The sequence below is a fragment of the Rhizomucor pusillus genome (assembly GCF_041956525.1).
Source record: "Rhizomucor pusillus strain CBS 183.67 unplaced genomic scaffold VTP01scaffold_25, whole genome shotgun sequence".
Classification (NCBI taxonomy): Eukaryota; Fungi; Mucoromycota; class Mucoromycetes; order Mucorales; family Lichtheimiaceae; genus Rhizomucor; species Rhizomucor pusillus.
Genome location: NW_027192167.1, coordinates 85,308 through 108,735, shown reverse-complemented (window position 1 = coordinate 108,735; position 23,428 = coordinate 85,308). Strand labels below are relative to the sequence as shown.

The 23,428-nt window shown below is 44.9% G+C and overlaps 11 protein-coding genes across 11 annotated transcripts; 4 read left to right on the top strand and 7 right to left on the bottom strand.

Annotated features, from left to right (window-relative positions):
- Nucleotides 1–278: 278 nt before the first annotated feature.
- Nucleotides 279–1,731, top strand: VTP01DRAFT_5777 (uncharacterized protein; the record flags this gene model as incomplete). The annotated part of the gene is made up of 4 exons (XM_069384606.1): nt 279–503; nt 568–740; nt 801–927; nt 997–1,731. 4 exons carry the CDS (start codon nt 279–281, stop codon nt 1,729–1,731), a joined length of 1,260 nt encoding a protein of 419 aa, XP_069235013.1.
- A 107-nt stretch (nt 1,732–1,838) lies between these two features.
- VTP01DRAFT_5776 (uncharacterized protein) lies at nt 1,839–3,107 on the bottom strand (the record flags this gene model as incomplete). The annotated part of the gene is made up of 2 exons (XM_069384605.1): nt 1,839–2,811; nt 2,911–3,107. 2 exons carry the CDS (start codon nt 3,105–3,107, stop codon nt 1,839–1,841), a joined length of 1,170 nt encoding a protein of 389 aa, XP_069235012.1.
- Nucleotides 3,108–3,800: 693 nt separating this feature from the next.
- On the bottom strand, nt 3,801–4,662 carry VTP01DRAFT_5775 (uncharacterized protein; the record flags this gene model as incomplete). Its single annotated transcript, XM_069384604.1, has 2 exons — nt 3,801–4,048; nt 4,521–4,662. The coding sequence occupies 2 exons, from the start codon at nt 4,660–4,662 to the stop codon at nt 3,801–3,803; spliced, it is 390 nt and encodes a 129-aa protein (XP_069235011.1).
- A 27-nt stretch (nt 4,663–4,689) lies between these two features.
- On the bottom strand, nt 4,690–4,989 carry VTP01DRAFT_5774 (uncharacterized protein; the record flags this gene model as incomplete). The annotated part of the gene is made up of 1 exon (XM_069384603.1): nt 4,690–4,989. One exon carries the CDS (start codon nt 4,987–4,989, stop codon nt 4,690–4,692), a length of 300 nt encoding a protein of 99 aa, XP_069235010.1.
- Nucleotides 4,990–6,420: 1,431 nt separating this feature from the next.
- On the top strand, nt 6,421–7,783 carry VTP01DRAFT_5773 (uncharacterized protein; the record flags this gene model as incomplete). The annotated part of the gene is made up of 7 exons (XM_069384602.1): nt 6,421–6,466; nt 6,545–6,650; nt 6,712–6,780; nt 6,840–6,952; nt 7,021–7,132; nt 7,206–7,346; nt 7,408–7,783. The coding sequence occupies 7 exons, from the start codon at nt 6,421–6,423 to the stop codon at nt 7,781–7,783; spliced, it is 963 nt and encodes a 320-aa protein (XP_069235009.1).
- A 314-nt stretch (nt 7,784–8,097) lies between these two features.
- On the bottom strand, nt 8,098–10,956 carry VTP01DRAFT_5772 (uncharacterized protein; the record flags this gene model as incomplete). Its single annotated transcript, XM_069384601.1, has 3 exons — nt 8,098–8,670; nt 8,723–10,813; nt 10,882–10,956. 3 exons carry the CDS (start codon nt 10,954–10,956, stop codon nt 8,098–8,100), a joined length of 2,739 nt encoding a protein of 912 aa, XP_069235008.1.
- Nucleotides 10,957–11,912: 956 nt separating this feature from the next.
- VTP01DRAFT_5771 (uncharacterized protein) lies at nt 11,913–12,709 on the top strand (the record flags this gene model as incomplete). Its single annotated transcript, XM_069384600.1, has 2 exons — nt 11,913–12,555; nt 12,621–12,709. The coding sequence occupies 2 exons, from the start codon at nt 11,913–11,915 to the stop codon at nt 12,707–12,709; spliced, it is 732 nt and encodes a 243-aa protein (XP_069235007.1).
- A 969-nt stretch (nt 12,710–13,678) lies between these two features.
- VTP01DRAFT_5770 (uncharacterized protein) lies at nt 13,679–15,183 on the bottom strand (the record flags this gene model as incomplete). Its single annotated transcript, XM_069384599.1, has 4 exons — nt 13,679–14,266; nt 14,328–14,519; nt 14,584–14,886; nt 14,953–15,183. The coding sequence occupies 4 exons, from the start codon at nt 15,181–15,183 to the stop codon at nt 13,679–13,681; spliced, it is 1,314 nt and encodes a 437-aa protein (XP_069235006.1).
- An 833-nt stretch (nt 15,184–16,016) lies between these two features.
- VTP01DRAFT_5769 (uncharacterized protein) lies at nt 16,017–17,582 on the top strand (the record flags this gene model as incomplete). The annotated part of the gene is made up of 7 exons (XM_069384597.1): nt 16,017–16,047; nt 16,115–16,248; nt 16,320–16,431; nt 16,490–16,810; nt 16,884–17,210; nt 17,271–17,433; nt 17,507–17,582. The coding sequence occupies 7 exons, from the start codon at nt 16,017–16,019 to the stop codon at nt 17,580–17,582; spliced, it is 1,164 nt and encodes a 387-aa protein (XP_069235005.1).
- A 184-nt stretch (nt 17,583–17,766) lies between these two features.
- On the bottom strand, nt 17,767–19,529 carry VTP01DRAFT_5768 (uncharacterized protein; the record flags this gene model as incomplete). The annotated part of the gene is made up of 6 exons (XM_069384596.1): nt 17,767–17,948; nt 18,016–18,208; nt 18,268–18,600; nt 18,665–18,991; nt 19,060–19,213; nt 19,273–19,529. The coding sequence occupies 6 exons, from the start codon at nt 19,527–19,529 to the stop codon at nt 17,767–17,769; spliced, it is 1,446 nt and encodes a 481-aa protein (XP_069235004.1).
- A 747-nt stretch (nt 19,530–20,276) lies between these two features.
- On the bottom strand, nt 20,277–21,878 carry VTP01DRAFT_5767 (uncharacterized protein; the record flags this gene model as incomplete). Its single annotated transcript, XM_069384595.1, has 8 exons — nt 20,277–20,543; nt 20,608–20,693; nt 20,749–20,952; nt 21,011–21,072; nt 21,172–21,263; nt 21,338–21,451; nt 21,523–21,617; nt 21,674–21,878. 8 exons carry the CDS (start codon nt 21,876–21,878, stop codon nt 20,277–20,279), a joined length of 1,125 nt encoding a protein of 374 aa, XP_069235003.1.
- Nucleotides 21,879–23,428: the final 1,550 nt, after the last annotated feature.

Genomic DNA, 23,428 nt, shown 5'->3' with positions numbered 1-23,428 from the left:
TGCCATTTGTTTAAGAGAATGGGCAAGAAATCAAGTGCAACGTGGTGATTGATCAGGGTTGCTCCGATGTTAGAGTGCTTTGCTGTCCCTCTTGTCAATGTAACACATAAAAACGAAAAAGTCACTGCAGTTGCAAGTGGGCAAGTTTGATCATGTCGATTTGTGTCTCGTGTGCTTTTGAATTCACAGTATTTGCGTTGCGGGAATTCGAAAAACCATTCATGCATCGTATTATTGTTTGAAGCCACTTTTGAGCGACTTTTTCATTAGCCAGAGAAATGCCAGCAAAGCAGCGAAAGGCCAAAGCACGATCTTGGAAAGACAACCAAGACAAGGTTAAGTCTACGCAGCCTACTGTCGAGAAAGTACAGTTTGCGGAGCAGCCTGCCAAAGAAAAACGAAAACAAGGACCCCGCGATCCTATACTGCTCGGATTCCCGGACGGACCGATAGCAACAGGCGAAGATACTGATCCATACGTAACAAAGATCGGAGGTGTTCCGGTAAAGTCAAAAGAGTCCTAGCATGAAAACTGGGTGAGTGGTTGGATTTCTTACTGTTACATAGGTCTGGTTCAAAGAAGATTGTCGGCCACCTGCACGGCTTACGCGCTGCAAAGTATGTCGTGACCCTATGTTTCTCATTTTCCAAGGATATGTACCATTGAGCGACTCTCCATATCACCGCGTTATATATGTCTGGGCCTGCAACCGCCGCACATGTATGCGGAAGGATGGAAGGTACATTTTTCATCCAGTGCACGAAAAAAAGGACATGAAAATTCTTATCCTGCTACGTAGCTTTGCTGTGATACGATCTCATCTGGTTGACGTGGATTATTTGGCTGCACAGAAACAAAAGGAAGAAAAGAAGAAGAAGAAAGAACAGGAGGCAAAGAAACTTGCATTTGATACTAGCAACTTCCAGGTACGCTACTGAGAGAAAAGAACCCATCTCGAATGTTTGCGAAATATCTAAATGTGATGATGGAAATAGCTCGGAAGTCTATGGGGCACGTCATCTCCGTTCGGTGCACCGCCAGCTATGCCAAAACCGGCCGAGGAGAAAAAGAAACTAGAGGAGTCATTAGCGAAAACGTTCGAAAAGGTGTCTTTACAACCGAAGCAGACTGCAACGGAAGTGGAGGAGGAGCTGCATGATCAGTCAAAGCATCCTGCGTTTCCCGGAGAATACCTTCACATAAGCGAGGAAGATCTCGACTCTTACGATTCGCTCGGGATTGATATGAAGCGGTACAAGGAATACTTGGATATGGAGCGTGAAATATTAGAGCAAGATACGTCTGAAGAATGGAGCGGCGAAACGTATGAGAAACAGCAGTTACCACGCGGATTCGACAAACAGTTCAAAAAATTTACGGAACGCGTTAATTGCAATCCGCAGCAGTGTGTGCGATACGAGTGGGACGGCGAACCGTTACTGTACCATCAGCAGCAAGTAGCTGGAGGACGCTGCAGTGCTTGCGGAGGCCCGCGTGTATTTGAAATGCAATTAATGCCGACCATCCTTTCTATACTTCCTGTATCCGAATACGCAGTTGCAGATCAAGATAATTTGGCGAATGGTAACGGGCGTCTAAATATGTTTGACGTTGGCATGGAATTCGGAACCATCTTGGTCTATGTATGTGCAAAAGATTGTCACAAAGAAGCTATAGACAAGGTCACATTTGTAGAAGAGCTGGCAATAGTACAGCATGAAATCGACTAGAAGGCAAAGCAAACTTGACATTGTAAAATATACACATATATGCATGCACGCAACAACATATTCCTGTGATCAAAGAACTGTATTTGTAAAATGTATTCTTCAAAACTTTATTGATCTTCTATATCATCAGGGACCATGACTGTCTCTTGTCCCACTTTCCTGTTCAAAATGTAAAATCCCACGAGAATACAGGCGCTGCCTATAATGGTCGATGCAGGCACCATGATTCCGGTGACCAAGACATCTGTCACTGCTACGGCCGGCACAGTTAGCATAACACCGACTGCAGCAAATACCGGGTTTGCAAGAGCGATAACGCACATGAACGTCGCATTGTATACGACGCTCATGGAGGCGATACCAAGGATACATTGGAAAGTTGTGGCATCAGGCAGTTCAAACGTTTCGTACCCAAAATAGTCGAGTATCGGCAGAGGAATCCACATTATAACAAGCGTCATTATGCCAATGCATCCGGTTAGCACATTGGCAAACAAAACTGAAGGCCGCCGAGGAGAAGCATACTTTTTGTAATAAACTTCATAGAATCCGTAGCAAGCTGCACCGATGGAAGCAACAAGAATACCAAAAGCCGACGAAATTATACTCTTGTCGGTCGCATCATCTTCATCTTCATCCGAAGAAGACCAGAAAGCCATTGTAAACACACCGATAATGCAAAGAGTGACAGCGACGACCTTGGATGCGACAATCCGATCGTTCAACATCACGATAGAAAATAGATACGCAAAGAAGCATCCAGTGTTGTAAATAGCTGTCAAATTTGACATGCTTGTCAAATTGACGCTTAAGTACCACAGGTAGGATGGCACTGTTAGCATGATGGATAATTGGGCAAGCAGCTGGAAAGCCCATCGCTGAAGAGTCACATGCTGCTCTGTACCTTGTTCCTTTCTCGATTTCAGATCTTCCATGGATTGTGTTAGATCTGCCGCGATTTCTCGGGTATTATATTTGACAGCAGACCACAAACTCTTGTTCGGTTGTTTTCCTCGTACTATGTACTCGGCGATGAGCTGGATGGGTATCATGAATATATAGCAACAATGGCTTATGTATCTAAAAAGTTGAATAGCAAGGTGGCAACAAAACGGGTTGACGACTGTCAACTTTAGAGTCTTTTTTTTTCTAGTCATAAATGCAGTTATCGCTACGTACAGTATAAAATATGGCTTTGAATAGCTTGTTGTGCGCTGGACATATTGTGCCAGCTCAGTTTGCAGAACAAATGACACAATACATATTCCCAACATGACAATGGCTAGGAATGAGTGTGATGCTCGCCGTCTCGAAGTAACCGTTTCTTGCAGCTGCAAATCATTGACAGGGAGAGATTGGTAAGAACGACTCGACATTGCGACATGCAGCCTTTTGAAAGGGAACAACGCCTTGTTGACTTTTTTCCACGATGAACTAGGGGCACTCATTTCGGAAGTTGATTTTTCTGCATAACCTCATATGAAAAAAAAAGCGGTTCTGGATGGTCAGCAGACCACTGTAGCCGCATGTCTGAGATTTCGTACTGACTTTTGACTTCGATTTTGTGCTTATGAATAGAGAAAACGTTTCTGTCGATATGTAAATAGCAATTGAGAAATGAATTTCATGAATATGGACAATAAGGCTAACTGTAGTTGCTCTGTTTGTCAAACTGAACTTACAATTTATATTTGAGCTTCCCAAAAAGAGTTTCGTTTATCAACTCTACCGCCATGGAAACCCCTCCCTGACAACTATCCCAAATTAAAGCCATTCACTGGACTCGAATTTGGAAATAGGTATCCATCCCTCAGCATGCGTCTACAGTCCTTTGTCGCATATGTCATAGCCAGATTTCTTGTCGCACGCCCTTACACTTTGTGCCAGGAATTTGGGAGCATGCCTGCTGTGTCCGCTGTGGAGAAGTAGATTCTCGAGACCATTTCCCTTAGGCCTGCCATGCGAAAGCTGCAGTTTGGAATACTTCTTACCGCATACAGCTATATACAGTACTAAAAATCGACTGACCCAACTGTGCGCTACAGAAGCAATCATTTGAAGATGTTTTATCAGTCAAAAATGAGAAAATCGGAAGACGGATCCCGCTCATAAGGAGGACGAGTGTGTAAACAATGGGGCAAAGCTTGTAAGTCTGGAGTGGAATGAATAACAGTAGCCGTAGAGCGAGGCTCATCAATGAAACGTTGCTGCGTCTGCGGTTGCGTGATGAGATACTGAATAACGGAAGCATCTGGCAGAGGTGCGGCAGGCTGTTGAGGATTGTTCGAGTCGTCTTTGGGATAACGCTTGCTGTGGTCTTTATGCATTGCCATCCAATATCAAGGCTGAATTCGACACAACGACTTTATATTCTGTCAAAGGTCTTACAGAACTCCTCGTAGTTTCTGTTGGGAAACTACGCATTAAGAAAGGCTCTGGGTGCAAGTTGGCATGTGTGAGACTCAGTCTAACATTCAGCCATGGCCGCGGCGAACTTAATATTACGAGACCAATTCATTAGCATTTATGAGATTAAATCGTGTCTAGTTACTGTCGATTCAATACTATCATGACAAACCCGAAGGAGAAATCGGTAATATACATCGTGAAATCGTATCAATTTTAAGCAGCTTGTATCAAGTGTAGGCAAGGAGACTTGCTTTTTCTTGAATTCCTAAATCAGGAAGATGGACCTTTCTTTTCAAACAGGACGACTCCTAATTTGTACGGATTCCTTTATCACATGGTCAAGTCTCTGATACCGATTTTATTTCCTACTAAATACATACAGGAACCGGATGGGAGGAAGGAGGAAAATATGGGAGTGTATGAATTGGAAAAGAGATCTGTATACAATAGGTATGGTAACTCTGTCTCTGTAGTTTCGATTTTATGTACATAGATGTAATAGACGGTGAGATCATCGTGCATTGTCACGGCCAGAAAGAGTGTTATTCATCAATAGTCATAGTAGCCTGCCGCCGCCGCAGCCAACAAAGGTGATGGATGTAGCTTTGCTTGAATCTGGAGTTGGCCTGCCGCAGCTGGTGACAACAATGAAGGTGTTGTTGTTGTTGTCAAGCTTGACCGATATTCATCCCGAAGATCATCGATCTGATATAACTCGTCATCATCATCGTCTTGATAATACTCACTGTAAAAGGACGATGGTTGCTTCACATCATCTTCATCGGTAGCGTGTATACGGCTGAAAACCTTTAGGACAGCAAGGAGTAAAAGAATCGAGTGAAGAGCCATGTCGCTGCAGTCGAACCTATATATTTATGTCAGTTGTAGAAGAAGCAGGGTAAGATACAGAAAACACGCACAGAAAGAATGAGCCGATTTATATAAGTAAATGCAGGGCCACAGAAGTCGGTGGAAAAGTAGAAAAGAGAAAGGTGCAAGGAGAAGGAGTGCACACTGCAAGTGAAAATAAAGGCGTGGGATCCTCAGTCGTTGAACACGTGTTGAGTAAAAACATTAAAGTTGTCATGCTTGCACAGCCAGAAGACTTGGATCCCAGGGCACGTTTTACCCTATTCTACCTGTTGTTCGGCAGGAGTGCAAAATTTTCCGCGTTCAGCCGCCAGCAAGGGGATATCACAGCATACTTGTTCCTACGACTATATCCTGGGGGAAGAAGGATGAGAGAAGTAAAAAGACAGTAAAACTACAAGGATCATACGACTTTTCTCTCCAGAGGACGAGCCAGATAGCAATAACAAGGACAACAAACGGAATGCTGCGGTAAAATTAAATATTGTCGTTGGTCATTTGACGCACCAAGATTATGCAGCAAGATGAATTATTACATACATCGAACCACACGGCCCGAATTGACTACTCTCCTACTGTACCTAAAAAATCGATGCTCGGTACAGTTCCTGGCGCCCATGATATGCAGGGTACAGTACGCGTCCGTGGTGGATAACAGACACCCATGCCTCCAGTTCGCCAGTTGTTGAGAAATGGTGATATAACTGCCTGCGCCTCCCGTCCATACTCCCCACTTGAAGAACTGTGAAATTATGTACATATGTGTCGAACACAGACCAAATTAACTGGGCTGCATTGCTAAATGTGTCTCGATATAAGTTTAAAATGCGGCAGCCTCTCTGAGCGATATATCAGTTGACATGGTGGATTTTCGAGGCAGCGAACAAGGTCGCGAGGAATCGATTAATGTATCGGCCGGATCCGATACTACTGGTAAACCTATTGCAGCCATACATATATAAAGGTTTGGAAAGAACAAAGAGATTATAGAGCTTCTTAGTCTAGATAACGTTGGCTGCTACCACTTTGGAGTTCTAATAAACTTAAAATGCCTCTCTGAACGCACTCCTGAATTTATTCCTTAATACATGGCCAAGTCCTGGATGTCACTCTGCAACAGGAGTGGGTTTCTGCAAGGATTTTCTCGGCCCTAATAAGACTTTTAATATCATGTACTATTCGCCCCAATAGCATATGAACCTGATAGTAATAGAGTGCACAGAATCTTCCATAAGAATAGATTCAGATCTGTGTATCAAGTAAGCCTACATGGGTAATAAGCCAACTATGATGGATCTGTAAAACTGCAGTCAAGTTCGCGTAGCACAGAGGTGCGGTCATGCGCAATGCAAACAGGCTCACTTACTGTCCTCATTCTCCGCCGTTCTTCTCTCGTCCTCTCGACTCACAATGCAACGACAAGCAGTACACGCCGGATCTTGGTATTCAGACTCTAGTAAGGGCTCGATTTCTCTTCTTCCTGGAGTACATTGCAAACTACAAGCGATGCTGATCGAATTGTTTCTTTGAATAGCTACGCAGTTAGACAAGGAGTTGTCAAAGTATTTGGATGCGGTACCCGTGAAAACAGACGACGGTGACAATTATCCCATACCCGGCGTTAGAGCCATCATCGGCCCGTTAGTTGATATCTTTACACAGAACGACGATAAATACATATTAACAAAGTAACCTCCACAGACACGCCGGTTATGCATACAGCGGACCGACGGCGGCGTACGCGTACAAATGCGTAGATGTTTCACCCATGTAGGTTCATTACCTGACATATTCTTTTTGCTAGCATATTAAACCACCCACTCTTTTAGAAAACGTGTCTTTATTCTGGGACCGTCACATCACGTATACTTGACAAGGTGCGCTTTGTCACGCTGCGACACATATGAAACCCCGTTGGGTACGCTCGAGCTTGATAAAGATTGTAAGAGAATCCATCCAAATCCCATCTGAACGGTTTGTTGTTATCATACATTAACTTGTTTTCTGTAGGCATAAATGAACTTTACAATACAGGAAAATTCGAGTGGATGGACAAGTCCACCGATGAAGCTGAGCACAGCATTGAAATGCACCTACCCTACGTCGCAAAGATCTTCAAAGAGTAAGTATATATCGGCAGATATTCCACTGCAGATCGACAAGCCTGTACTAAGTCCGGTTCGCATAATACATAGTCGTCTGAATGACATCCGAATTGTTCCAATCATGGTGGGTGTCACTCGCCCGACTTCTGAGAGAATGTATGGTGAGTTGCTGGCGAAGTACCTGGCTGATGCCAGTACACTTTTCGTTATCTCCTCAGATTTTTGCCATTGGTAAATCCATGCCATTACTTCACAATGCATCGAACGTTTCTAAAAAGATATGGACATACAGGGGCCTTCGATTCTCTTACACTGCCTACAGAACGGGACGGTCTGCGGCGATCAAGGCGCTTTCTCGAACCAACGCTTCGAATATTACTACACCTATACATGAATCCATAAAGGATATTGATACGCAAGGCATGGAAATAATTGAGTCGCTTGACTATGATGCTTTCGTGGACTACTTGAACGATACCGAGAATACGATCTGTGGCAGACACCCAATTGGTGTCCTCCTCTGTGCATTGTCGCAGCTGAAAGCGGAAGGATACAAGGACCAACGTGTTCGCTTTGTAAAGTACGCCCAGAGCAGCGCTTGCCGAACCGTGCGCGAGAGCAGTGTCAGCTATGCAAGTGCGTTCGTCTATGTAAACCTCGAAAAGTGAACGTAATAAACGGAGCAACTAACATACATATTTGTTTCCAATTTGCACTGAAATAAACTTGTCGCTTTTTATTGTTTTTTTTTTTTGCAAATATGATAGAGGGGTTGAGAAGTCTCGCTTGCTTCGGTTTTATTTGCAAATGCTCTCCCAACCGTGAATCGCTGGTTAGATAGAACAAAACTTTCTATACGCTGTTTTTCATCTAATGCGTTATTTGGGATTATACTACAACCTTGTCACAAAGCGACTCGGTTCAATATTAGGCTCTCATTCAATATCGACGAGAGAGTGAACAGGAATAGGAAAAAAGATTGTCATGCCTCTTGATGCTGTTGATCTAACTCTGCTTGCTTGATAGCTGCACGTCTTTCCTCCAGCATGCGTCGTCTCTTTGGTGTGGGCCACAGACGCACCGTGAGCTCAAAGTTCCAGACTCGTAGGACGTACACCTTGACCAGATCAAGCACCATGAACGAGACCAGTGAAACAAAAAGTACAGAGAATCCCCAAGCAAAGCCGCAAGGTGCGACACCTTCTGCTTCTCCAAATACGCCGAGTGCCGAGAAAATGAGTGCAACGACCTGCGTGCCCAAAACGCAGACTGTGAAAGCCCAGTGGGGCATGTTCTTCCACCAGTGTCCAGGAACGCGTGTAGAAAAGATGACAAAGTGAGGTGCGGATGAAATATGCAAGTACATGATGGAATTGAGCTGATGCGGTGTCACCATAAAGATATCGCGTGCCACGTAGAAATGAACAAAGGATAGACCCGCCAACAGAATCGCAAGAATGGTGGATAAAGTTAAAAGCTGGCCGATGCGCCACTTGTCAGGTCTCGTAGAGATCTCCGTATTGTCCACTGAAATAACAAGCGTGGCTGCGTCGTTCTAGATGGAGTGTAAGACCAAGTCTGATGTTTGGCGTATTTGTATTGCTTACCAGGACGCAAATCATGATCAGAAGCACCGCAGGCATATTCCAGTTTTCAACTAATGTGATAATGAACATGAAAAGCAAGAAATGAATAGTGGATGTGATTCGATAAAGTGCATAGGAACGTAGGCGCTGGAAGATAGCACGCGATGTGCGTACACCGTCGGCGATCGTTGATAGTCCTGGTGCGAGCAACACAATGTCTGCAGCAGAGCGAGCTGCATCGGTGCAGTCTGCAACAGCGATACCGACGTTTGCCTTCTTGAGTGCTGGTGCATCGTTGACACCATCACCTGTCATGCCAACCAGAGTACCATCCTTTTGCAGAATATCAACTACACGATACTTGTGTTCTGGAATCACCTGTGCAAATCCGTCAGCATGCTTGCAGTTGAAAGCGACTTGGTCTTCGGGTGCATCCTTGTCCGCCAGACACTTTGCATCCATTATATTGCTACCCATTCCCAGTCGAGTTGCCACTTCTTGTGCAATGATAAGTTGGTCACCGGTGATCATCTTGACGTTGATACCAAGTTCACCGCATTCTCTGATTGTATCGGCGGAGTCGTGTCGAGGAGGATCCAGCAAGGAAATCATGCCCACGAGTTCAAACTTGCCATCTTCCATGGCCTTGGCAACGCCCAGCGCACGAAGACCACGGCGGCCCAATGCGTTCACTGCATGAACAGCGTCGTCATGTCCACCCACCAGCTCAATAATGACCTGAGGTGCACCCTTGGCTACTCGGAAGGATTTTGATGTATTCGTATCCATGACGGTCGCTTCTGTCATCTTGCGGACGGGATCAAAGGGTTGATAGGCTGTCACCTTGTATCCAGGTACACCGTGCTTGTTTTCCCGGTTTTGAAGAATAGATAGCGAGGATTCTGCAGCGCGACGCACAGCGGATTCAATGGGATCATTGGCGCCGGTCTCTGCAGCCAAGTATGCACATAGCAGTAGATCATCTGTGGTGTAACCAGGAGCCAACCACGGTTCATCAAATGTCAGCTCGTTCAGCGTGAGTGTACCTGTCTTGTCCGAGCAGAGCACAGACACAGATGCGAGCTCCTCCACGGCCGTCAGACGTTTGACAATAACTTGTTTTGCAGCTAGTTGCTTGGCACCCAGTGCCATGGTAACTGACATTACTGTCGGCAAACCGACAGGGATAGCGGCAATAAGCAGCACAAGGCAATTCTCCAACACAGATTTCCATTGATCGTTATTCCATGCTTTGTTCTTGACAAACTGATACGCAAACACGATAGCAACAAGCAAAAGCGAGGACCAAATCAGTACTTGACCAATCTTGTTAATGATCTTTTGAAAGTGGCCCTCGTCTGCGCTGACAGCAATGAGATCTGCAGCGCGACCGATAAACGTGCGAGGACCTGTCTTGGTGACCACGGCAAGCTGTTGTCCTTGGCGGACGATACTCGAACTGTAGACGGTGCTATCTTTGCGCTTGACGACAGGTAGCGATTCGCCTGTGAGCGCAGACTGGTCTACCTCCAGTTCGACCTGTGTTTCTTCTCCATTGACATCAAGACCAAGCAGGCGTGCGTCGGCAGGAATGATATCACCTATGCGAAGCACGATAATGTCGCCAGGGACAAGTTGCTTCACATCAATGTCTTGAAGTTCACCGTTTCTCCAGCATTTGGCCTTTTGAGCCAGAGTCTCACGCAAAGCATCGAGAGCTGACTCGGCTTTAGCTTCTTCGGCGTACCCGATGACGGCGTTCAGTATAAGCAGGCCTGAAATAATGCCAAGATCGAGCCAGTCACCCACAATGGCAGCAACGATGATCGCCAGCTCGATCAAGTAAGAAATGGGGCCTTGAAAATAGCCGATGAACATTTTGAAGCGGTTTCGTCGCTGGACTGGCAGATCATTGGGGCCAAACTCTTTGGTACGTTCTTGCGCGATATCTGATGTCAGGCCCGTGCGCGGATCTGTATGCAACAGAGCTTCTAGCTCGGGAGGAATTTCGTCGGCATGCTCAACGTGTTCGTGCTTTTCAAGTAGAGGACGCGATGATCCATTTTTATCCGTGGCAGCAGCAGCAGCAGCGGTAGCTGTGGACTTTTCATTCTACAAATGTATTGAGTCAGAGAAAGATTACTGCTGAAACCGTACAGATGGGCAATCTTTCTGCTTACAGACGGAGAAAGTTCCGGGCTCCTTGTATGGCTTTTACCGCCAGTCTCCTTGCCGGGGCTTGGGGAGCTAGTCATCAAGTTTCTGGAAAAGAGGGTAGGAATTTGATGAGCCGCAACATGCCACACACGCACGCACGCACATGCATTCTTTGCTCCCGGCGAATTTACCACAAAAAGAAGGAGGGCTACCTTTTGTCCCTCTAACAATGACTATGATCAGAGCAGGGAACGGAAAAAGTGTGATAAACGTTTTCTTTGGCTACTTATATCCCACAGAAAAAAGCATTCGAAAATCGTTTGTTGATAACTTCGGTTATATTTCTGACAAGATGTATATTCACCAATTTGAAAGAAAAACCGATCTCGATGCTATCACCTTGAGTTGCATGCTTTCCCTTTCATTCGTCTATCTCGTATTTGAAGTACTCTACCTTTCAAATTAGAAGATTGCTACTATGGTAGATCCCATTTTGTCCTATGATGAATTTTGGAGATAACCACCGTCAAAAGTCGAGTATACAAACGTATCTACGGGGAATTATGTTCCAACTATTATGAAATCGACGACTCGATTTGGTTTTGGAAACTCTGAGATGCCAAATTTGCCGTTGGATTCCATGATAGAAATTTTGTAATATGCGACAGCCTACTATTTTGGCTGGCACATATGCTATACATGTTTTGCCATACTCTCTTGGCTCCAATCAAAATTTCCTTGCATTTGGCTGATGGAGTCCAGCACCAGCGAGCACCCAATAATACATGTACAAATCCACACATGTTACAAGGTATCTTTCCCATCGTATTGGGGAGTTCTTCCCGTTGAATCCGAACTTTAGTAGATATCTCCCCGGAAAGGCTTGTGCTACTATTCAGATGACAACACAGCCGTGATCCGCCCAAATAGGGCAAGCACTGCCAAAATGCTACAAGTGGCTTGTTGGTAGAAGAGGGAGCGACCCGGTCGGAGGACAGAGGGTAAAATATACATTTTTCAAGGGCCAAACGCTCGCCACTTTGAGTCTTTCAACATGGGCATTTTCGGGTTCGGTTCTAGCAGCAGCAGCAGCAACAACAACAACGATAACGTTAACACAGAGAACCTTGCCGGCGACTACACGTCGAGCTCTGCAACCGAAGACATGTACTCCCCATCAGCACAGTCTTTCCCCGATTTCGGCAGCAGTAGCAGCGACAACAACTATGACAGACTTCCCGACTTTTTGTCACAAGCTGCTTATGACTCGTCCAAGCTGCAGCCCATGGCCGTGCAAGGCGGCATTGACTTTTTACAGATCGAAGATCACTACGGTGGCGGCGGTGCTGGCGCCAACTTTGGCGGTGCTGCGTTGACCCCGTCTCGAGGCTGGACCGACGACCTTTGCTACGGTACCGGCACTACGTACTTGGCCGGTTTGACTATCGGTGGTGCGTACGGTATGGTTGAAGGTGTACGAAAGAGCAAGCAAGGCCCACAGAATATGAGAGTCCGCTTGAACACAACCCTCAACACTATCACCCGACGAGGACCCGGTCTCGGCAACGCTGTTGGCGTTATTGCCATGATGTACAACGGAACAACCGCGTTGATCGATTACAGCAGAGGAAAACATGACATCTTTAACAGCATAGCTGGTGGTGCTATCTCGGGTGCCATCTTTAGAAGCACTGCTGGTAAGTTGGAGAGAGAATGATGAGCGTGAATTACAAAGAGATATGCTTATTAAATACACTCTTAGGTCCTCGCGCAGCAGCTATCTCTTCTGGTGTGTGCGCTGCCGTTGCTGGCATCTGGTCGCTGGGCGTATCGGCATGGAGTGGCAAATAGATAGAATCTCACAAAGCTGCATGTATTGTACAAAATCAATCCCTCTCCCCCCAAAAAGCAATTTTTCAACCCTTCTCCCATCCGCCTAATATAACGACACTGGTCTTTTCTTCGCATTTTGCGGCTAAGAACAAAGATGTTTGTTCCATTCGTCCTTTGTGACTAGGAGGTCCTCTGAATGCGTCAGTTGCACCAGATTACACTCCACTCGTAATTAGATATTTAAGGCCGAGATTGCCGCTTTTTCTTCCTCCTTCAAAAAGGAGCACGTTGCTTCCATGTTTCGTACATGCATGAAATCACTGATTTAACCCTACTCTGTAATAAATCATAGCTATTTGATCTATTTTCACTCACAGCAAAATACTTTGTAGTCACATCCTCATCCTACATAACACACCCGACAACTGTTCGGGCAAACTGAATAAACGCGAGGCTTGAGGGCGAAGTGGTCATGCAGCTTCCTTCTTGCAGAGTAATAGCCCAGGAGCGGTGTGAGTGCTCCTTGCAAATATATCTGTTGATTCTTTTGACGACGTGACCATACAATTCTCTCGGCGCACCCTACTGGACACACAACGCTTAGACATCAAGACTGCCGGATACAGAATGATTTGACTGGTTATATTGCCGAAAGTCGTATGTTCCATCCGGGATTTCCGAGGTCCCTTGATCGCTATCATCTTCGAATTCAAAGATCCTGAAAAAGTTATCAGTCTTCCTCGAAATGGTACTGGAAAGCTATTCGACTATGAGAGATATACCAATTTTTCTAGAAGCTAACACCTTTGTACAGTTTCCTATTGGCAATATGAATCGGAAAGAGAAAGCGAACGCCATGAACGAGGCACACTTTTAAACGCTAAAGATACATCCATAGGAAATGAAGTAAACTGCGAGGGAAAAGATACCAGACGGACTCCTTATATGAGCGTATATATAGATTTTAAAAGCGTCATCACATCTTTGTTATTCATTCTTGGTATCTTTGGAGCCTTTGCGAGGAAAGAAAGTGGAGAGGGCAATGTGATCATCATCGACGTCGTCCTCGTCTTCGTCTTCATTGCCGTGGTCGTTGTCGTGGTCGCGCAATAAATGCTCAGTCTCAGGTTTTGCATTATCTCGACGTCGTCTGTGATGATCTACATGTTGTCCTGTCATATCCAGAATCCGATGACCGACACGACGGCCTATTCCTTGTTCTTCATCCACCTGCTGACTATCGTCGTCGCTATCTGACGCGAAGCTTCCAGAGTCATAATACTCGTCTGACTCGTCAAGCGACAATTCCTCTGGTACCGTATCTGTCAGTAAACCGCCACTTTGATGCAGCCGTTCCTGCTGCCCCCTATACCGTCCAGAGAAAATGGATGGCCGTAGTTCATCTGGATCCCTCGGTGGCCAAAAGTAAGGTATCTCGATATCCGTGTTAGGCCGCAGAGCGAACGATATTCCATCTCCGAGTACATGCTTCTGAGGCCACATCCACAGCAGAGGATTGTTTCCAAGCACTGAGCATATATTTGCATATACACCAATATCGAATGGATATGCAACCTAGGAGAATGTACTTAGTAAAAATAATCGTGCTATGCCGACGTCCGTTCTGCTTAGTTACTGGAGTTATTTTCCCATGCTTTACAAGTCTCTCGACCTTGCTTCTCTCCCACGCCTCGATTGTGCTCTGGTTCCTAGCCAAACAGTAGAATTGGTACACGCTGAGCATGCCCACTGCAACTAGGACGACAAATGCAAGGGTAGAGTCGATGACAAGAAACACAGCTTCTATAGTGGTGGGCTCCGTCTCAAACTATTTAGTCGATCTTTTAGTTAATGTTGGCTCGGGTAGAAAGAGTTTTACGTTTTAGGCGCACCTTAAACACCCGTATGTCGTTGAGTATCTCGCGTATTCGTAAGCCAATCAAGGTTAGAATGTACAAACAGCCAGCATTTACGTAAAAGATAAACCGCAGAAAATGTGGATAGTTGCCGTGACCAACACAGTTTGAAATCCACGGGCAGTGGTGATCCATCTTTAGCACACAGCGGTTGCAGTGCTTGCAGTGGTGGCTACGTGGGGGCTTGTATGTCCTGCATCCTTTGCAATATCTGGGCCCTGTGATGCCCTGAGCTCGTCTGTGATTATTGGTAGGTACCAACAACGTGCTTGGTGGGGTCTGGTCGCCACATATCGCTAGTCAGAACAATAATCAAATATAAGCTGCTTTCGTTTTTGAACTGACCCAGTCAACAGGGATCCGTCCTGGATCAGTGGTAACTGCCAAGTAATAATTGTAGTAAATGAGGATGATAATGACATTCAGTGGAACAAGGATCGCCAGACTGGATTGCGAGCTCCATCGTCCGAGAAAGGGTATAACAATAAAGAACTGGGAACTGAACGCGATAAACGCGATCAATACAGTGACACCGCCTGTGTAGACGATTCCCGGTATTGACTCCTCCTTCAGCATGGATTTGAAAAGGAAGGTGGTATTTCTCTACTCTTTTCTTGTCATTTAAAGTAGATAGAACACAGTTACTAAAAAAATATGTAAGACGGTCCTTCATATCGAGTGAAATGTATCCCTCGTTTGCATATCAAGAAATCCACCTTTTTCTATGTATTGTTTATTTTCCGGTGGACTTGAACTATCTAGTAGGAATTGTAGAGAACAAGCTCTCCATTTGGGATTACTATTCTTATCACGAAGTATTATGTATAAATCAAAGCATTAATCACAGCTTTTATATCACATAATTTATTTCTTCTACCTATTTGACATGGCCGTTTCATGAGCCCTTTATTCAGAAAAATGGACGGTAGCACAACCAGCTGGAAACATCCGCTGGCACTAACATCAATGCTCTTTGGGTACTTTTCTGAGCATCTGCTCAGCTTCTGAAGCGCTCCTTCTCGGATTTCCATCGACTGGTCAGCTACGGATATACATAGCACAAAAGGTAAAACTGATCTTTGAACTACATATTGGGAAAGTCAAGAGCACTGAAGCGATCAATCCAGTAACAGGAACAACTTGCGGAAGAGGAATCAAAAACTTCTCCTTCCAGTCAAGCAGATATAAGACATCTCATAATGCCATCTAAACATGGTATAGCAGTTTGGTAAAACATATGCTACTAAAGATAATGGTACAGTAAATTGAAGCAAATAAATATGGAAACGTTGCAGGTTATCCATGCAACAATGCTCAAAATTGCACACGGAGCGCTTTGCGGGGCTCATATAACCAGCCGTGTTCCTTTCCGGTGTTCGTCCATCTTTTAAGATTTTGCATCCACCGACATGGCAGAACACAAGAGCAAAAAGCCAGCAAGTACGATTTGAGTTTTCATCATCTGCAGTGGCGCCAGAGAGTTCATTTGCTGACATCATTGCCTTAGACACGGCGTTTAAGCAGCAACGACTGAAAGCTTGGCAGCCGCTGCTCACACCTAAGACCGTTCTACCGACACTATTCGCGGCCGGCATTGTGTTTGCACCTTTAGGCGGTCTATTCTTATACGAGAGCGATACTGTCAGTTTGTAAAGGAAATCATTCTGCAAGCAACAGTTGTCTGATTCATACCCTTTGAACGATTGCAACAGGTGAATGAGATCACGATCGACTATACGCGCTGCATAGAACAGACCCCAAATGAGCCAGCACCATTGACCGAAGACCTGTACTCTTACAAATTCACATCAGAAAATACCACAGGTCTGCTATCGACTTTATTGTTGAAATGTATCACAGACATTTAACATGTCCACTGTAGGGATTCGAGCACCGAGTTATAAATTGACGCAGGAATCCACCTACCTGAACGGCAATCCGGCACCTTCAGGAGAAACCGTCCCACGATGCACAATTGAATTCACCATCGCTATACAGCTCCAATCCCCAGTCTACATATACTATAGATTAACCAACTTTTACCAAAACCACCGCAAATACGTCAAGAGTTTGAGTTACAATCAACTGAATGGCGAGAATATCTCTCCAAACGACGCGGGTGCATCGTGTGCACCTGTAGCCACATCACCCGATGGCAAAATATACTATCCATGTGGACTCATTGCAAATTCAATGTTCAACGGTGAGTGATTGATGGCGAAATGAAGGCAAGAGAGAGAGAGAGTTAAATTAAAGTTGAACGGATGTTATTTAAGACTCCATCTCGAATCTCGTGTTACTGAATCCACAAGGCAGCAACGACAATATCACGTATACAATGAGTGAAAAAGGCATTGCATGGTCCTCGGACGTATCTCGCTACAAGCAAACATCGATGCCACCAGATCAGTTGGCGCCTCCCCCCAACTGGATAAAACGATACCCTAGCGGATACACAGCCGACAACCTTTTTGATCCCAGTCAGGATGAACACTTTTTGGTCTGGATGCGGACAAGCTGGTACCCGACATTTAGAAAACTGTACTCCAATTACCACGGTGATCCCTTACAACCGGGTACATACCAGCTGCAAGTAGATTTGAGTAAGTGCAGGCAGGCAGCTTGAACAGGATAAAGTAATAACCATGATTTTTGTCTCGAAGATTATGATATTCGCGCGTACGGTGGCACCAAATCTATCATCATTTCCGGCACTTCCTTTTTGGGCGACAGAAATCCTTTCATGGGCTTAGCATACATTATCATGGGAAGTGTGTGCGCTTTGCTTGGCGTTATCTTTCTCGGCTGGCACTTTTTCCGACCGAGGTGAGTAGATAAAAGGACAGTCATGGTTTCTCGCTTTTGTGAAGATGACTGAATTATGATCACTGCCATGTAGAAAACTCGGCGACCATGATAGATTGTCGTGGGATCAATCTGGTGGCGGTGGTATTGTTGGCCACGGCCGTCTTTAAATTACATATATCTACACACATTAAATTCAAGCGTTATTCTGTAAAAGTATATGTTTTCCATTGATGTTATCGTCGGGCTGGTATGTTTCTCAGATTATTATTACTTGGCTAGTATATATATATATATATATATATATATATATGTATGTATGTATTTCAATAAAACCTGCTGTTGCCTGTCCTCTCATTGGAACCGGTATTCGAGCTCCTTGACTGTATCAATTGAGATTTGCATGGCGCCCTTGTTGTCGGCTTGTGCTAAAAGTGAGCTCACGTCCATTTCCTTCCAACTAGTCCAAAGCTTGCGGACGTTTTCTTTAGCTTCCTGTGACAGTACAATACAGAAAATGGCGTCATAGCCTCCAGCTTTAAAGAACGAATGGTTTGTGAGAAGATTGTCACATGGAAGGCAAGTTTTAAAAATATAATATACCTCCAGGGACTCCCGCCATGACAACGCCTGGCATATCCATGCAAGCATCTAGCAACCTAGTCTGCTCTTCGGGCTCAATGGGTACATTGGATAATACGCTCATTCGTTGGAGATATCCGCGCACGCGTTTAAAGTCTTGTGCTAGTTGTACCAATGTCTTCGTCACAGGGCATGTCCCGGATGCAGAGGACCACTAGTATATGTTGCATTAGATATCGCAAGCCAGAGATAATGCCCGTGTATATTGATTACCTCTGCGGCTTTCATGGTAGCACATTTAGAAATAGCATTAGCATAACCGTCTGGGTTAGCAGTTGCGATTTCCGCCAGCGTGCGAAGGTCTTGCTCGACGCTTGCGTTTGCGTTGCCAAGCTCGTCCCAGAGGGTGTTTGCTTCTTCTGCTTTCTCCTTCCGCCAGCTTAGGACTTTACCGACGAGTGTAGGTGTGTGACTACCAGCATCAACGTCTCCGAGAATCAATTCAAGCTGAGGCGGGAGCTGGAATGGTACTACTGCATTATCCCAGCTACTGTTGTCGCTTGGCTCCAAAGCCTGCGCCAATTGCTCGGCATTGACCTTATCACTCTAAAAACGACCAATGAATGGTATGAGCCACTTGCACTGATTTCCCCTTTTAGTAGGATTTTACCATGATGGGCGATAAAACTTGAGGACTGAAACGTGTATATCGATGGTTACCCCAGACGGCAGCCGAAACGTCAAAGCCGCTACCTACTTTGCCTTGAGCGTAGCAATGAACAAACTGGGCCGTATTATGAATTAACAACCGATCGTTGTCGTTATCCAAGGATGCGGCGCCCAGGTGGACAAACAGAGCAGCGATCAAGGACGTCGTCAAGGCAGCCGAGCTGCCCAAACCAGTTTTGTGGACTGTCTTCAAGGTAGCGCCTGTGTCGCAGCAACGATCCAAAGCCTCGAGCCCTTCCACTGTTAGCGGCAATCCTCTCTGTTCAAGCTGTGTGGTATCTGCGTTTGAGAACTCTCCGTTTTTCTGTGATCATTGCTATGCACAAGCGCTCTGACCTGAGATCTCTGAGAGTAAAAGTCATTGTCGCCCACGATAACAATTGACAAGCCAGATCGGACAATATCTGCATTCTTTGTTCTGTGATAGATAACCGCGAGACTGAATCGAATACACGCCTCCACAAACTTATTTTCGGTAGCAGCTTCCGGTCTAATTACGGCGTGTGTAAATTATTTCAATGCTTTTCAAACATGCATTCTTTTCGTTACTTTTCAACAACGAGCTGGTCCTCCTCATCAGTTCGGATAGAATATTCCCAAACGTTATCTGCTGTAAACTGTGGAGCTTCCACGCGGATAGTTCCCGGTGACAAGCCTTGATCGTTGCGGATGCTCGTAAAGAATCGCGCTGTAGTACCGACAACTAATCCCTGGTACTTTTGGTCGAGAACTAGGTATCCTCCGGTCAATAAGACTTTGCCAGGTGCTGATACAATTGTTGGTGCCTGTTGCTGCGGTTGTGTCATCTCAATGATGATCCTTTTTGACAGGAGGGTGTGTGCGAGTAGCAGTAGCAAAGAATCCGAATTCAGGGGCCGGCTTCAAATGGAGAAGGTTGCGCGCCCCTGCAATCCCAACCTTTCATCCCATAATATTTATATCGTTAAAAAGCAAAATACATGAATCCATACTAATCATTGCTAGCATTAAAATGGGAAGAATCGAGCTTGTACATTGATAATTTACGTGAATGAAGGAGAATATGAGTGAGTAGCCATGAATTTTAGCTTCGCGTGCAAGCACGTATTTACTATGTGTTCCCGAGCCTTCCATTTTCGCAGACTTTTTCATACAGCAAGTATGTCGCATTGTTTTCAAATATAGGTCCATCTCCATGGATATGACCGTGACTATGTTTCTCGATCAGTTTGCGGTCCAGCACGGTCTTGCTACGTTGTACTGTCTGTCAAGATATTCGATGGGATTGGTACACAGTTGTCACCTAAAGATCTACCAGTGCACAACAAATGTTGTGGAACAATAACTACATGTGCACAAGCCAAACGAGGGAAATAGCATAGAGAAATCAAGAGAAGAACGGCCGGCGTCGTCATCATTTAATATTTTCTTTCTGGCAAGCTAAACATACGAAAATGCGGCTTGAAAGAAAAAAATGGGCGAGAGATAGAAGAGATGGGAAAGGATAGAAAGAAAGGTATTTAAATCCGTGGTTTAGCAGCTCTCGTGGCGCTGCTATCGTACAGACAGGTATATCAGTCGTCGGCAGGCCACACGTTCAATGCCTTGTATCCATCAATGATTTCCACAAGTTTTTCCTTTGTCAGCTTCGGCACATTGTACGTGAAACCAGTCTCTCTTTCAATTTTGGTGCCGTCCACAGATAGAGCGTGGTTGGAGAGTAGCTCTTCATCGAGGTATGGCGACAGTGGCGACACTTTGATGTCAGATTTTTTCAGTAACTCAGCCCAAGGCGCCAAATGTTTCTCATTGACGTCATCAGTGACAGAGTTCAGATTGAGCTATAAATGCACAGTTATCTCTTAGCTTATTATAATCTGCATTTCTACTTTGTTGCACACTTACTTTTGCAAAGCTGGATACGACGCTGCCGTGATATCCTGTTTCGATTCCGAAAATTTCCCGCAGTAGCTTGTTGATCGTCTCTTGGTCTGCAAACGCTCGTGTTACTATATTTCTTTGGTGATATAAACACTTTTTACATACCTGTATCCTGTTTATCCGCCACATTGAATATGGGTGTAGGATCTTCAGGTTTCCTTCCAGTCTTGGTATACCAATCCGCCGTATGCCAGCATGCTCTGGCCATGTCCTCGACTTGAACAGTGTTTAGCTTCAGATCCTTTGACCACAACAGCTTCATTTCCTCATTCAAATGCTTATAAACTCGACCGATGATCAGACGTGGAGCTAATATGGTTCATTGTGAGTTTACACTATCTCCGTTTTCATAACCCCAAAATCTTACTCAAGCCCAACAATGCCCCAGGTCCATACACGACCGCTGGTCGCAGGATAATAAGATTCAATCTGTGTGTGCAAACGGTATATAGTTTAGGTTAGTTACACTATCCTTCCTCTTTCTTTCTGACTACCTCTCTCTTGTTTCATCCTGGCACAACGACTTACCCCTCAATTTGCTGCAGTGCCTGCTCTGCTTTGTATTTGTACTTGCCGATCTCAGTCCAAGGGTTGATTTTAGACTCCTCAGTGGATGAACCCTATCAAAAACCGTAGGGAGCTTAGTTTGGTTTGCGGTTCTTGTCAATGCAATTAGCTTGCTTCTTGTCTTTACCTGGTCTGCGTCGTATATTTCTGCAGTTGACACTGCGACAAATGCCTTGACATGTCGCTTTGCAGCCTCTTTTGCACAGTTGACGGATACTTGATAAATACGTTCATGATAAACCTTAAATGTCAGGTTTATTTGCATGTCAATTCCCTTTGTACATGCGCAGCTATCAAGTTATATATTGTTACCTCTGGCACTTGAGAGTATTTTGTTTCTGCTGCAAAGTTGAAAACATAATCGAATTCGGTACCATCCTCGCGTGCAAAGCAGCTTTCAACGGATGCTAACCCTCTTTGTCAATAGAGTATATATACAACTAGAAACGTTAAAAGCACTTACCAGGATTCATAAGATTGGCTTGCTTGAATTCGACTTTTTGAAAAGAAGCCTTGTGCGCCTCGGACAAGTAAGCTGTTTGTGGCAAAACCTTGTCAACAACGCAGATATGCTTTGCCAAGTTGTTGGTGACAAGGTAGTGCACAAAGTGCCGTCCAATGAAGCCGACTCCTCCGAGGACAAGGACCGAGCAGTCAGAAGCGGTCATTGCAGGTGATTGTTGTCAAGTCCAGTGATGAAAAAGAAGAACGAAGAAGAGAGCGAGGGAAAGAAGAGACGAACAACGTGCTAAGGAAAAAAGCTGGAGAGACGGGCGGTCGCTTGTACCACCCGACACGTGCCAGTGTCCGTTTCCCGGACTGCCGGATGCTTTTGGAGCGCGCGCCGTGCATGGGACGTCCCGGAAACGAGGTTCATTCGAATAAAGGAGGTTGTCGTTGGCCGGTGCTCTTTTTAAGGGGCACAGCAAAACAAAAGGTAGGACAATGTAACTGTCAAGATTCCCTTCTTCCGTATTGACAACTAATTATTCCTGTGGTATATAATTTCTTCCATTATTTACAGTTGGAATTCCTGACCGATAGTCACTATCGACACCATGCGCTCACAACTTTCCGAGTCACGAGATGATTTTAAAGACAATATCGACGATGAATATAGCAAGGCGTTGCAACCTCTGGACTAGGAGAGTGAGGCTATTTCCGTATTGAGGCCTGCCTATCTGACAGGATTGAAGTCAGACTTGTTACTGGAAGCATGCAGTTATTATTCATCGTACTCATTCCAGAAAGCGAGCTCTTACAGATGCTTCGCAAGGTTGAAGACTCCACAACATTGAAGATATCTGCGACTATATTAAGACATCAGTGGCCGTGAACACTATGTATTGAATGGAACTTTCGTAAGCCAACATCCACCTGGACAGTTTTGACGCAACAGAAACATATATGTAAAATCCTCAAAAGTGGTCCATGAGATACATACAAAGGTTGTGCAGTTAATTACTTGGCTTGACCGTCCAACAAGATTTCTTTACAATTTGTAACTTCTGTCACTCCTTGTATGTATGGTTGAAAATACGTTAGCTCTCTAGTAAGACAACGAGTAAATCATGTCTCAATGTGCTTTTCATCTACATATCATGCATGTACAACTTGGTTAAATGCGGAACTAACGTTCATGCAACCTTGAGCGAGAACAATATGCTCTGTGGGTGGCCTTGTTTACGAAACAGCTTCCGTTTATGGGTAGTACCCGCATTTTATTTTAGACTTGAACAAATCTGCGGTTACGGCTCTCATTTGCTTCTCTTATGCACCTGCCCTAATGAAAGAAAATCCTGCCTGTAGTCTACAATTGAAAAGTTCTGAAGAATGTTCTGCAAGTATCTCGTGTTTCAGATAGTAAGATGCTGCGAAAAGAGAAGAATTTAGGATTCTCACATGTTAGGCACGGTTACAGCAAGCAGGGATGAAGGTAATTGCGTTTTGTTTTGCTATCATTAATACTCTTCAATGCATAAAAGCAATTATGGCTGATGATTGTGTCCAAACGGAAAGTGATGTGATTGCAGATTAAAATTCGCCAACGTGCCTGGGTCATGGCGTTGTATTGAGCCACTTTGATGCCGCAGCTGCCGTGTGCTGCAACACCGTGCATCATCTGCAAGCCATAGGAACTGTATAGAGTTTACGTTAGCTTCTTCTATCCACTCACCATTCTTGTATCTGCTCGCGTGGGTTTCCGTTTTCTTCCAAC